General features: G+C 38.8%; 1 protein-coding gene across 1 annotated transcript in view; it reads right to left on the bottom strand.

Annotated features, from left to right (window-relative positions):
- The window catches only part of Prss12 (serine protease 12), a 60444-nt gene that overhangs the window by 25678 nt on the left and 19455 nt on the right, over positions 1-15311 (bottom strand). Inside the window, exons 3-5 of the mRNA XM_034500689.2 lie at positions 7611-7789; positions 5111-5252; positions 1943-2139 (exon numbers count right to left, since the gene is read on the bottom strand). Of these exons, the coding sequence (XP_034356580.1) occupies positions 1943-2139; positions 5111-5252; positions 7611-7789 (518 nt within the window). The remainder of the gene's footprint in view (positions 1-1942; positions 2140-5110; positions 5253-7610; positions 7790-15311) is intronic.

Below are 15311 nucleotides of genomic sequence, written 5' to 3'. Positions count from 1 at the left end.
TCCCTGCTTCAGAATTCCCTCTCAAGGGGCCAACCTCACTGAGATCTTGGGTTTTAATGTCTGTCTCACTTCCAGACTGTGAAATAATAAATATCTGTGTTGACATCACTCCATCTGTGGACTTCACAACAACACAAGCGGATTGATACATACAGCTTTGGTTGCCTAGTTACAAGGGTCTTCTGGATTCAGGAGAACTTACTAGTGAAAACTTAAGGGTAAAATGATCAGAACAACCAAGGAGGTGGAATCAGGGAGCTGATGACTAAAATATCACTTAATGCATGCTTAAAACAACATATGGGATTATGGCATTATGAATTGACATTTGTTACCTTAAAAAATTGTTGGCAAGATGAACATATTTTATTTTTCTTCCTCAAAATCCCCAAATCTATCTCCCCACCAAAAAAAAAAAAAAAAAAAAAACAAAAAAAAAAACATGTGGTGCTATTTAAAGCCCTCACTGACACTCACATACTGTGACAAAATAAATTGTGAAGTCATTGGGATGTATCCCAATTCAATATAACCTATGTCCTAATAAAGACCAAAAAAAAAAAAAAAAAAAAAAAAAAAAACCCACAATTTTTAGTTCTCCATCCTTCCTTGCTGTGTCCAGAATGATCCAACCTTTAACTTAAATCCATGGTCAGGATTACTTCATGAGACAGGAGAGAGAATCACATGGCAGAGTCAAAACCAGCAAATGTTTGAGTGAATATTCTTTTTGTTGTTGTTGTTGTTTTGGGTTTTTTTTGTTTGTTTGGTTTGGTTTGGTTTTTTGTTTGTTTTTCGAGACAGGGTTTCTCTGTGTAGCCCTGGCTGTCCTGGAACTCACTCTGTAGACCAGGCTGGCCTCGAACTCAGAAATCCGACTGCCTCTGCCTCCCAAGTGCTGGGATTAAAGACGTGTGCCACCACCGCCTGGCTTGAGTGAATATTCTATGCACTTCTAACTAGTGGAGTTCAAACAGTGGCAAGTTTTAGCTATGTATGAAACAGAACATTTGAAGCTTTATATTTCTTATTAATGTGTCTGAAATCTTACTGTTCTTCACAAGAAAAGGTGTAAAAAAAACAGTGATTCCCCAAAGACAAAATTTAAATGGATGAAATTTTTTTAAGATTCTTATTTTTCATTTTTTACATTTTAAAATCTTTGTTTTAATGTTAGGAAAATATATCTGCATGGAATTAGATCTCCATGATTTATCTTGATAGTTTTAAGAAAATGTCATCTATTCTATTTTTTTATTTAATTTATTTTTTTATATGTATGGATGTTTTGCTTGTAAATATGTCTTGCATGCCTGGTTCCTGCAGAGGCTGAGAGAGGGGCTGGGATCACCTGAGACAACTCAGAGGGAGTGGTGAGCTGACGAGTGGCTCCTTAGAATTAAGCATCAGACTTCTGAAAGAGCAGCCAGTGCTCTTCACCACTGAGTCAGCTCTCCAGTCCTAAATTTTTATAGACTCTTTAAAAAAATGACAAACCATATTTTATTTTTTAATCTTTGGGGTGTGCATGCGTGCGTGCGTGCATGCGTGCGTGCATGGTGTGTGTGTGTGTGTGTGTGTGTGTGTGTGTGTGTGTATGTGTATGTGTGTTTGTAAATATCTCTGGGATCCATTCCCAGGCCCATGATTGTCAAGGCAGGTGGACAACATAGGGGAGTTGGTTCTCTCCTTCTATCATATGAATTCTTGGGATTGAATTATAAACTTTTTTTTTCTTAATTGAGCAATCTAGATGTTTAATGAAAAACAAATCCAGAATTAGACATGTAATGGTAGTTGAGAACTCAAAAGGTTATATTTTTCTTGGGAAACAGAAGTTTTGACAGTAAAGTCAAGGATGGGAAATGTTTCACATTCCAGAGTACTGGATAGAGGAGCAGAGTGAACGCCTCTGACCTCAAAAGCAGCATCCCGTCCTCACCTGGAGAAAGCCTATGTCCATCACTGTCAGGGTAGCAGGTGAGGCCCACATCTTCCCTATGGCTGCAATCGTGCCTTCCCCACTGTCTCCTGGAACACTGAATGAAGCTGGCTTCTTTTCCTGAGCAGCTGACGTCATCGAGCCATATGGGCCTTTTGCTGCCTTCAAAGTGAGTCACAGAGGACTGTTTGCCGTATCTGTGGCAATGAAATAAATGCTGTTAGTGGAACTACCATCTCATGCATTGAGGGACCAATAAAAACAACCTAATTTAATATCGTGACTTCAGAGGATAAGAATCTGACCTTTCTCCGACCTTGAAGACCCAACTGTGCTTGCTTTGCTGTGCATTTGAATTAACTTAACGAATGTCCTTTGGTTAACTTGATGAGTAACTAACCAGTAATTCATTCTTGTGTTTTGACTACAGTTTAACCCACCAGCCAGAGAGCGTGCAAAGAGATAAACCTCAAATTCCTCACCATGGAATAACTTTGTGAAGTAGAGAGAGAAGACGATTGTTTGGTTTGGGTCTCTACTCAAACTATCTGAGTTCATCAGCTTCTCTCTGGCTCTCTGGAGTCCTTCTCCAAGAGAGAGTCCTGTTCAGTGACTGTTCACAATCAGGACCCAATGCTAGATTAAAATTTGGCTGTTGGCCCACCAAAGTAAGAATGACGAGTGTTCTTTTCTTAAGGTTATGTAAGTTTGCCGGGCGGTGGTGGCGCGCGCCTTTAATCCCAGCACTTGGGAGGCAGAGGCAGGCGGATTTCTGAGTTCGAGGCCAGCCTGGTCTACAGAGTGAGTTCCAGGACAGCCAGAACTACACAGAGAAATCCTGTCTTGAAAAGCCAAAAAAAAAAAAAAAAAAAAAAAAAAAAAAAAAAAAAAAAAAAAAGTTATGTAAGTTTAATGCACAATTTTTTTTATAAATGACACAGTGTGCCAATTGACTTTATTACATTATATTATGTATTGCAATAAGTGATAAGTTGTGAAATAGCAAATATCTGTAAAATCAAAAAGCTGACAGTTGGTAACTGCATTTATTTTCACCCTTCTCTTTGTATTTCTGTTATTCATTAAGAATCATGTGGGTATTACTAAACTTCAAGATCTTCAAAGTGCCTTCAATTCTCAGAGTCTGTGAAATTCACCTCTCAGTCAGAAATCTTGGGCCAGTCCGTCCCCTCACTCGATAACCTTTATTAATTCTCTACTAAGGACATGAAGATACATTTTCCATTTGCTATGAATTTTCCTAAGAGTTCTATTGTGCAACCCTTACATTTTTCTAACTAGATAAATTTATTTAATAAGTTATGGCAACAGTTTTTAAATAGTTACTTTAAGGCCATTTGTCTAACTAATCAAGGTTTGGTTTTGTTTTGTTTTGTTTTCCACAAAACCCAATGAATTTAAATCTCACATTGCCGTCACTCCTGACTTAAAGCACTCTCCCAGGGAATGCATTAACCTTACTTCTCTTTGTCTAATTCAGCCACGAAACATGTAACAGGAAGTTTCGTTAGCCCGGGTCTGCATTTATACAAAGAAACCAAGTTTACTCTTTCTCATTCCAAGTGAATCATTGCCTTCAGAACTTCCTCTGTAACTTAATTGTGGTGCACGCTCACACTGACACATGAATGAGAACATTTTAAGTATCCCTAAGTCCAGATAATTTATCCAAGAGAGGCGATGGCATGGATCTCTAAAACTAAAGTATAAACTAAATGTAAACTAATATATAAAATATGGAGGGAAAACTTAGTGTTACTTGACTGTTTTCACTAATGAGAAAAAAAAAAACGTGAAAGTAAATTCCCACATCTCAGACTAAATTGTCAGCATAATATCCTCATTCAATACAACACGGCATATGCTAAGAAGTTCTTATTAATTAAATGATCATATGTGTTTGGCAATTATACCTCTTGACCTAATAATTTCAACAACTGCTATCTACCCAAAATTATAAATGTCAGTGAATTTGTACTTTTGTATTTTCGTGATAGCATTGCTTATGATTAAACTGAAAGTTACTTTTACTCTAGAAAATTAACCTGAATATAATGAAATCATTACACCAAAACATATGACTCTGTACCATTAAAAAATTAAAGCAAGTGTCTATAAAAATCACAGATTTATATAACGGCTGATACAGAAGAACACATGCAACGTATAATGTGTAAGAATGGAAAGTTTCTTTTTCAAACTTTCTTTTTAAATTACAAATTTAAACATAGCTCTATCCCGCTTGGATAAGCTATATAATTTAAGGCTTAGTGAATATTTGCTATTATCTCTATTTCAAGCTGACATTAAGTAATTTCACCAACTTTTAAAATAATTACATAGAAATATGAAACACAAGAATAAAGGGGCATCCATGGCTCAAGGCCATCGTTTCCAGTTACTTAAATGAACTTAAGTCTTTACACTGGAATGTATTATGTATGTAGCATGACATACTGCCCTAAGTGTGATACTCAGACTGCAAGTGGGCAAGGTCAAAGGCTAGTTCTCAAGGCCATCTCATGACAAGAGGGCTGTTCTTTTCCAACAAAAGTGTCAATTATCATCATGTTCCAAGAAAGAACCATGTGACACCACAACATTCCTCAATGAAATTGCTGAAATTGTAGACACAATGATGTCAAAACTAATAACATCCCGTCGTGACAATACATCATAATAAAAGCGAGCATTCAGAAAGCTTGCCTGAATAGATAAAAAAAAAAAAAAAAAAAAAGTGCACTAGAAGTCACTCAGAACTCAACCAATGTGTTTAAGAAAAGAGAGATGTTGGTAGGAAAGGTACAAGAAATAAATGACAAGAGATGGTTACTCATCTTTAAAAATGTCATGTTCTAATCATAATTCCATTTGTAGGTAGATAGGTAGGTAAGTAGGTAGGTAGGTAGGTAGGTAGGTAGAAAGCAAGGTAGGTGGGCATTACTAATATGACAGGCGAATGATGACAAACTATAGAAGATGATGGTGACAGATGATAAGCAAATAGACAATGACAGAGGATACATAGATAAGCATCTGATAAGTCATGTACATCTATTTTTAGAAATTAAAGATAAGGATTCTGCAGTAATTGTGACTTTAAAGATGTGTTTTGGCATTCAGTGTCCCCACGTCAGTGAGCCTTACTTAAATCCCAGCAGTCGACAAGCCACGTATGTGTTCATCTCAGTCCAGCCGTCATCACAGACTGTTCCCCACTGTCCCCTGTAGTATACCTCCAAGCGACCTTCATGGACACTTTTCCCTCCTGCAAGTCTGATGACACCATCTGTGACAAGGAAATAAAGACACAAAGCACATTAACAAGAAAGAAAGAAAGAAAGAAAGAAAGAAAGAAAGAAAGAAAGAAAGAAAGAAAGAAAGAAAGAAAGAGAGAGAAAGAGAGAGAGAAAGAGAGAGAGAAAGAGAGAGAGAGAAAGAAACCTTTGTTTGACCTGATGTACCACTGTATTCAGACTTCCCTCTGAGCTATTTGATAACCTATCATTGCGACTCTACTCAGCCATGTGAGGTTATTGTACTCTTCCTGAAGATTAACAAATTTGTCCTCCTGATATTTCTACTCTATTCTCCAAGCAGAAAATACGTTCTGGTGTAATTTCTAAGTACATACTTTTATTTTTCTATATTAAATCCTATCCAGAAAATTTCCCATAATTCCACTTTCCTCAAATCTAAACAACAGTGGCCATTTTTACTGCAACAGCAAAACATATAGTGATGTAGAGATGGTATTTCAAAATTTTCAGTGCAAATCAAAATACTGAACTAAGAATGCAGGAAAAGCTAACTTTGGATAAAGAGTTATCTATCTTGTCAGGCACCCATGGGTGACAAAAACACATCTTGCCCTTGCTCTTTTACTAATAATACAGATCTGAAATTTGAATTATTAACTCACTTATTAACACAGTGAGTAATTATACATGGTGAATTCTACAAAACATTTGAGAGCATGAAACATAATAAATTTCATTCTCCAAAAAGGTAGACTTATAGTTATATCCACCATCCCCCCACCTGACCCCCCAATCCAAACAATGAAATACAAACAATCAGAGAGTAAAACATACTTTTCATAGATCTCTGGGACGCACTGAAGTGAACAAAAGTCTCTTAATACAAAAACATCTGATGATGAAATATTATTGTTTGCAAAATATTGTGCCACCTATTGTCTCCTATGTCACCCCCAAGGCACTAACAAGAGTATCGCATCTGAACAAAAGTGCAGTGGTGCCTCAAGAAGATGAAATTCACTGCCTTAACTTTGGTGTAAATTAGAAATTTCTATTATGTATAAATGTATTGTGTTGGGGGGCTGGAGAGACGGCTCAGCAGTTAAGAGCACTGACTGCTCTTCCAGAGGTCCTTAGTTCAATTCCCAGCAACCACATGGTGGCTCACAACCATCTGTAATGGGATCTGATATGCTCTTCTGATGTGTCTGAAAATAGCCATAGTGTACTCATATAAATAAAATAAATAAATCTTAAAAAACTTAAAATGTGATTTGGATAGATAGATAGATAGATAGATAGATAGATAGATAGATAGATAGAATCAAGGTTTGACCTAGTCTGACAAATACAGAGGTGGATGCTCACAGCCAACAATTGGACTGAGCACGGGGTCCCCAATAGAGGACTTAGTGAAAGGACTAAAGGAGCGGAAGGGTTTTTCAATCTCATAGGAAGAAAAACAATATCAGTCAACCAGACGCTCAGAGCTCCCAGGGACTAAACCACCAACCAAAGAGTACACATGGAGGGAACATGGCTCCAGCCATATATGTAGCAGACGACGGCCTTGTCGGGCATCAGTGGGAGGAGAGGCCCTTGGTCCTGTGAAGGCTTGGTGCCCCAGGATAGTGGAATGCCAGGGTGGGGAGGTGGGAGTGGGTGGGTGGATGGGGGAAGAACCCTTATAGAACTCATAGAAGCAGGAAAAGGGGAGGGGGATGGGGGTTTCAGGGGAGGGACCAGGAAAGGGATAACATTTGAAATGTAAATAAAGAAAATATCCAATAAAAAATGCATTGTGTTGCTAATAAAAACAACAGCATAAATAAAGATGTATAAGATCAGAATCCCATGAATACTAATTCTTTTACTTTTCATGCACACACACAAATATACAAAAATAAAAATAATTTAAGGCATCCTCTTCTATGATACTTGACCCATATGAACAGACATGCTGCAATGTGCATTAGTCTAAAATTTAATTACAAAGCTAGCTTGGCCTCTCTTTCAGTTTTCTTTAATTAGCAGTCAAATCCACACAGTTGAACAGCAGCTACAAACACATTCTGGGAAAGACTGGTTACCAGCTGAATGGATTAATGATGTAATATACTGACACCTAATGTCTGGTATGAAGCACTGCACACTAATTTTGAGTGTTGGGTATTGCATATTGCAGCAACAAAGCTTTGTTGGACTTCAAATTGAAACTTTTAGAAATAAGTGAATGAAGAAATTATATTTTTGCAATAAAAACTGTATTTGATTTTATCTTAAGTTTTGCTTACGAGCATTATCTGTTGACAATATCTGAATTGAGAAAGGAAGCTAATACCAGTCAGGAGGGCAGAGGTAGCACATTTAGGAAGTGACACCCTTACCTGTTAGAGGGACACAGGACACTCCAGCATCTTCTTTATGGCCACAGTTATGCTCTCCCCAGGAGCTCTTTGGACACTGCTCAATTGACAGCTCATTTCCGGTGCAGCGTACTTCATCCAACAATATTGGGCCAGATCCTTCCCCAAAATGTGCCTGATGCCATGCTTTGGCAATGCCACTGAACAAACATAAAAACAGATGGATTCTGGATTCAACAGTTAAAGGCACTTCCATCTTATTTGTCCCCACCCCCCTGCTCTGGCAAACACACAGTAATTAAGCCCACTCCCTAGTCTACAACAGAGGTTATTCTTGAGGGTCTTTACTCTCTTTGGTCCACCACTACATGAGTTTAAAAATGCTTGGTATTCCTCAACCTTTACCTTCCCTTTTGCACTAATAACATAATCTCAGTGTTTTAAACAGTAACAGTACAGTACTGACCACCCAAAAGAAACACCACAGAGCCAAGCTTTCTACACATGTTTATGTTATGATATAACATAAACACCATTTTAACAATGTTTAAGTACATTAAGTCATTCTTGTTGCTGTACACCTATCTATACCATCCGTCTGCAGAAGTTCTTCGTCATCTCAAAATAAAACTTTACCATTAAGTTCTTTACAGTGCTATTTAGACAGAAACTGCTGTGGACCATTTGAAGGCAACATCCTCAGTCTATCTCCTTCATACAGCACATACAGCAAAGGTAAAGGCTGGGACTGGAGAAGCTACAGTGGCCCAAGTTGTGCCCCCTCCATGCACATACTTTTTTGGAGACAAGGCCTCACACCATAGCTCAGACTACTCTGAAAACATCTATGCAGTCCAGGCTAGCCTTAAGCTTACAGTAATCATTCTCCCTCAGGCTCTGGAGTGCTGGATTGGAAGCATGAGTACCGTGTCCAGCAAGATGCTCTAGTAAAGGCCCAGAAGTGGAAGCAAGAAAGAACCAGAGGTCCTGATGATGGTGGACCCACTAAGCTAGACTCAGCTGGCTGCCTCTGCTCTCTTCTCTAAGAACCAATTAAGTGCAGGATTAAATTTGTTTAAGCTGTTGTGATTTTCAGCTCCTGTTTTTCAGTCAAGTCTATTTCTGACAAACAGAGCGTCACACAAATGTACTCATAACAAACTTCTACAATTCCAGATGTGGCCTTGATTGAGTGAAGATGACCATCACCCGCTGAAATGGCTGACTGAAGAGATGGCATTTCAGCCCCCATAGCCTTTATCCTTGGACTTTAACATTTATAACGTCAGCTCTTCATTGATATTGTGCCTATTCCCTTACTCATTATAACTATCCTAAGAATTACAACAAAAACAAACATCTTAAAAGAAAAATGTTCACTAAGTGGGTGTAATATTCACTGCAATGATGGTAAAGTCTGATGCAGGCAATTTCATGGTGACAGATCTTATTTGATTAATTTTATTAGGTATTATAGAAGTTATAGAGGTCTCAAGGGTACTCATGTTTAGAACAAAACTTAAAAGCCCCTTTTAAAATAAGACCAAGACAAACACGTAGGGCATAATTACACCATAATGGCTTGACTAAGTCTGCATACAGTTCAGAGGGGGCCAAAGGGATGGATTGAGGAATGCCTATGGGGGAGGAGCTTTGGAGGGAGTCAAGAAAAAGAAAAAAGATATTTTCCTTTGTTAAGCTAAAATATTTTAAAATTCAGAATCCAGACACTTGACTCCTTCTCTGCTTTTAACAACTTATCCCAACAGATAATAAAGATCAGAATCTATTGAGTAGATGTAAAGGAAAAAACCAACAATGATAGTCTAATATGAATGGTATTGGCGAAATGAGTTAACTTATGAATGACTTTGCTTTGAGTTCTCTGCCTGAGATTTGTGACTGCTTATTAGAAGGATTCAGGATGGGACAGTGGAAGTCTTAGCTAATGGCTCTAGATCAAATAACAGCAAATGATGACCCATAGACGGAATCCTGAACGGCACCTAATGCCATGAAGCCATTCTACTAAGAAGGAGTTTTACAAGTTCTGAATGGTCCATGGGAAGGTGAAGATTGAAATGATAATGTAATGGGTAACGAGTAACATCAACTGAAATCCAACTATTCTTACACAAAAGTAAAACTGTGTTGGAGCCAAGCCATATTTATACCTAAGACAGCGCTGGTGCCACAGTGCCATGGCTGAGTGACTACGACGTCTAAAGTGTTTGCATCTGCTTTAGGATGGTTTAAATGAGAGACGTCCTCCATAAGCCCATGTACTTGAATATTTGAGCCTCAACTGGTGGAACTCTGTAGGAAGGTATGGAACCTTTAAGAGGTGGAGCCTCACTGGGAGAAGTACATTACCACTTTGGGAGCTTTAAGGTTTTATAGTTTGGCCCCACTTCTTGTTCTTTCTCTCTGCTTCCTGTGTGTGATGCACATATATTTGGCCAGCTTCTGACTGGCACAAAGCTTGTACCACCATGACTACTGACATGACTTCCCTAATAGATTCTATCACTCTGGAACTATAAGCAAAAGTAACCCTCTTTCTCAGCTAGTTGATTTTTATGGTTATAATTTATCACAGCAGCAACAACAAAATAACTAAACCACGCCCCTTTACAAGAGAGGGATTGATGGAAACAAGCACAGAATGTGATTCAGGAGACCTGGTGCCACCCAAGAGAATGAGCCCTGAGTGGGTCATGGGGAAGCCAGGCTGAGGGAAAGGCAAATTAACCTCATCCTTGGAGCTTTGCACTAAGAAAAGATGTCAAGGAAAACATTTCAGTCGGTTCAATTCACTGACTACAACAAGGCTAGAAGGAAACCAAAACACCAGGGGATGATGTAAAATTTGATCCCAAACTCCTAGCAGAAACAAAATTAAAGCCAGATGGTTTAAGGATGGAAAAGGGGGTAGGGGAATGGAGAGTAGTGGGGGTGTCGAAGAAGTGTGTGTGTGTGTGTGTGTGTGTGTGTGTGTGTGTGTGTGTGTGTGTGTGTAAGAGAGAGGTGGGGGGGGAGAATAGTAATAATAGGAGTGTTGTTCTTATAGCCTTGGATATAAGAGATGTCTTTCTCAACAAGATAGGAAGCCCAGAAGGCAGAATATGACACTTTAAAAGGTTAAATTTGAGTACATACAAATTGGAAACTATCATGTAATCAGTCACAGGCAAACTGAATACTTTAGAACAAAGATTTGAAATACATAACACCAACCAAACCAATTCTTGGTCATCACTGAGGATAGGAACCTTATTAAATCTTATTGAATAAGAAAACAACCAATTTCAAAAGTAATCAGGTAACGGGATGGATTAAAGTGGAAAAAGAATTACCTGTGGCCACTGACCATGTAAGATGTTCAAGCTCCTGAGTGGTTGAATTCAAGCAAAATAAAGCATTCTTACCTGTCACTTTTTTCCCCCACAGATTTAAAGGATTAATACTATTTGAATGCAAAACTTTGGCAAAGACTTTCTGTCCCCAAGGAAAAAGAACACAAAGACGGGTGTCCTCTGTTGACTGGGAGTGAGCCCATACTCTGAGGCAGAATAACTTAACTATGTTGGATTCAAAGTACTGAGTGATTGCATTGCAGTTTCTCAGATAAAAGCAGGAGACCTGCTGCTTGCCTTTGGCCTGCCAAACATACTCACAAGAATCCAGTACTAAGGAGTGGCCATTCCAAACCACGACTAGATACTTACACCAAAATATTTCTAAAGCACCAATGCCTATTTTGTTTTCTGTCTCATCTATTTCCACACTTCCCCCTGAAACAACATCATGTTAAACATCTCAAAAATATTTAATTAAAATAATGGATCATAAAAACAGTAATAAACATGAGGAGGGAGCACTAACCAGAAAAAATGTCATGCAACATTAACTTACTTTTCTACTTTAACGTTTGCAGTTATTAAAATTAGGATGACATATGTGCATGTTTATACACACACACACACACACACACACACACACACACACACACACACACACACACACATTCCTTCAGCCAGGATTTTCTAGTGACCTGATGTTGGTTTTCATGGGAAACATGAAGAAATGTATTACTTCTCCTAAAGAGATCAGACAGTACCAGGGAGAGAGGCAAAACTCATAAGCTAGGACTTCAAAAAGTTCAATGTGAATTCAGTGAGCCATGTGTGCTCTGTTCTTCCCTTATGAAAATAATTTTCACACCAGCCTGCCAGCTTCATGCTGAAGCTCCAAGAGGTCCCTCCTTTGATACCCTGACCACAGAGAAAGCTTATAGGAAAAGCTGTTCTGATAAAATGCACTGACCCTTATTGAATGTGTTCCCTTCACTAGTCAAAGTGCATGGAATAGACAAGGCAAATAAACACCACCATCTGACCCAAACTTGGCCACTATTTGAAGTAGACAAGATAGGTAGACCAGATAAACATATACGCAGATAAGCATATACTCTTTAGGTTATAAAGGACTGGCTCTTAAACTGCACATCCCAGTTTGTGACACTTATGACCTATAGATATAGGTGATGTGTTTATAAAAAGATAGAGAGATATAGAATATGTTCTATGGGTGCGTAGTAAGGTATGGGAGAAGGGGATGCCTTAGCGGGCCCATGCTGAGGCATCTCTTCCCCCTGACCAGCTACACACCGGTATAGTATAGAATAGTTTATTCAGGGTGTGGGGAGGGGAGTTAAGAGACAGAGAGGGAGAGAGAGAGAGTAGAGAAGTAGAGGCCAGCCATGAGCACGTGGAGAGAGTGGGAAGGGGAAGGCATGAGGGGGACAGAGTGATCAAGAGAGCAAAAGTCAGAGAAAACAAGAGGTCAAGAGAGAGGGGAGGGGGCAAGCAGCCCCTTTTATAGCCGGCCAGGCCTACCTGGCAACAGCCAGGTAACTGTGGGGGTGGAGTTTAAAGAGAATGCTAACATTAGGAACTCATTTTTAATGATCAGTACTGGCTCTATCTGGAAGGCAGTCCCTCCATTACCAGTGACTCCCGATCTGCAATGACTTCTTATGACTTGCCTGGCACTGGTCTTAGGGCACTGTGCATATTAACTTATTTAATCTTTCCCTACAACTTCATGATGTTACAACACCAACTTTACAGATAAGAAAACTGAGGCTGACAGTTAAATAGTGTTCCCAGAATCTCACTATGTCTAAATAGCAGCTACCAACAGGCTCTGAACATCTAGTGTGTTAGAACCTTCTAGGGTACTTTGAATTGATGACAGATGCTATATCTAACACAGTCCAGCCAAAACACTGTCACTACCATTTTCTTTCTTTCCTTTCTTCTCTGTTTATTTCAAATCTGTGTTTTAGTTCTGTCTTTTAACTATATAACTATATAGCATGAATGAAAAAAAAAATTCCTCTATTGATGGAGCTCTAGTCTGTTGATGGAGCTCTAGTCTGTTGATGGAGTCAAGTCTGTTTCCCTCTAACAGGATAGAACCAAGAACATGGCTCTGGGTGGGCTTAACTCTCCCATCTGTTAACAAGCTTTCCTCTGTGGTCAATCAATTCCATATATCTAGAAACTTTTCATTGTAAATTTTGTAAGATTTTTTTTTTAATGGACAGGGAAATTTTAAAAAAGAAAAATTTTAAAAAATAACTTATTCAAAATAATTTTTATTCTAACTGTTTAATATGATTCTGTAGGAACATTTTTACGGTTCCCTCTTGGGGGGGGAACACTAATGGAAAGAAACATTTAAAATAATTAAATTTCTATGTAAATTACGGAACTTCAGCACAGTGAAATGTGATGTCATGCTAAGCTGTGCTTTTAAAGGTTTCTAAAGCCATGAGGAAATGCTTTTAATGTAAGTTCACAGAAAGGAAGTTGAAAATGTCTCTACCTGAATTTCACAGAGTACATACACGTCCCCAGGTTATCTAACTCGACAGCATCTGCCTGTCTCCCTTTTTTCTCTTCATGGTCCTCACACTCTGAGTTAATCAAATTTAAGTATCTTAAGTAAGATGATTCCCTTTGCATTTAGAAAGCTTTCCAACTACCAAAACACACAAATGCTATTAAAATATGCGGGTCAAAATGACAGACTCTCATAAGGAAATTGTAACTAGCACTCCAGCGATGTACCACGCAGTTAGTTTCCCTTCGCTGGTTCAGCAAAGCAAGCAAAAGTGAGAGGAAATTTGCCTAAGAACAAAGCATGAATAAAGCATGAAACAACCGCACTGTCTACCATCAACCATGGACCATTAAAAACAATTTCACCCAAAGGCACTTAGCCTTTCAATGAGCCAGCACAGAGAAAGAGGATTTGCATAGTATCCCTTGGCTTACAGTTCCCTCGGAGCTTGTATTCAAGGGATGCTATGCAAATCCCTTTCCTCCAGTAAAGCTGGGTTACTAGTTGCTTAGGGCTTTTGGGAGGACTTTGCTGGCTTGCCACAGCACCACTAGCCTTTATTGGTGAAACCGGCAAGCAGTGGGAGGTCTTAGGTCATTAAGGGAAGACTGTGGGACACTGAGCACTTCCTTTTTATTTCTCCTCACCTCCCAGCCCTGAGGTCCTGAGTCTTGTTTTAATGTGATGTTTTGCCTCATCATTGGCCCCAAAGCAAAAGGGGCCAACCAACCAAACAGTGAAGTCTCCGAAACCAATCCCAGATATGTGGGAGACTGAGGCAGGAGGATTACAAATGAAAGATGGTCCTGGACTACAAAGTGAGTTAGTTCATGGGCAGCCTGGGTAAATTATTTTCTTTCTCCAAATAAAAAGTTTTAAAAAACAAGAGAGAGAGAGAGATAAGAATTTGAGCTTAGTGACAGGACACTTGAATGTCAGGAGTCAGTCTTCAATCAAAAAAGGAAGCAATGAACTAATCCTGAAGAGAATGAAACTTTACTTAATCTATGTTGGCACAGGCTTCCTAGTGAGCGTGCTTCTGTCTCCTCTCCAGCTTCTAGACTATTTGTCAACAAGATCTTTTTAGAAACTATTTTTACAATGAAAATACACGAAAGAATGCCATACTACAACAGGAACTTTTATAATCACTTGATAACTCCATGTATCCTTAACATTCCATAAGTCATTTGAATTTATATGCATTTTTCTAAGTAACAAAATGTTGCTTTTCTATCTGCCTTGTGCTTTAGAGTAATCCTTACTGTAAATTTTAAAATCACAAGGGAAATCCAAGAGACGTCCAAAACAACATAGTCTGTTTCTATTACCCTTGGTTGCCTTCCAGAACTTGAAAGTCAAACTGTTTTACTGAAGACACCACACATTTTTTGAGAGAGGAAGTTGGGGAACTGGAACTAACATGGAAACCTTCTCTGGAAAGGACTAGCTCTTATAGCATCTGAAGGTGCGATGCAAGCTAACAGTGGAGAAAAGCAATCACTACCCAAACAGAGAGACTGCAAACAGCAACAATGAACAGCATGGCAAAATATCCCTAATGATGCAATCAATCAATGGGTACTTATCTCTTGGAGATAATGAAGAATCATCTAATTGGACTTAAGGTCTATTGAATGGGGGCCGGGGGGGGGGGGGAGAATTCATGTCTGGTAATGTGTATCTAGCCAATTACCCATGACTTTTAAGGTCATGACCCCTAGGGCAAAACCTATTACTGCCACTTTCTAAGCCAGTATACTTTCTAACTGCATTCTAAATCCTTACCCCCAGATAAAAGTAACTCAGGCC

This window comes from Arvicanthis niloticus, chromosome 4, assembly GCF_011762505.2.
Source record: "Arvicanthis niloticus isolate mArvNil1 chromosome 4, mArvNil1.pat.X, whole genome shotgun sequence".
In the NCBI taxonomy this organism is placed as follows: domain Eukaryota; kingdom Metazoa; phylum Chordata; class Mammalia; order Rodentia; family Muridae; genus Arvicanthis; species Arvicanthis niloticus.
The sequence above is the reverse complement of the archived record's forward strand: the minus strand, read 5'-3'. Positions and strand labels throughout refer to the sequence as shown.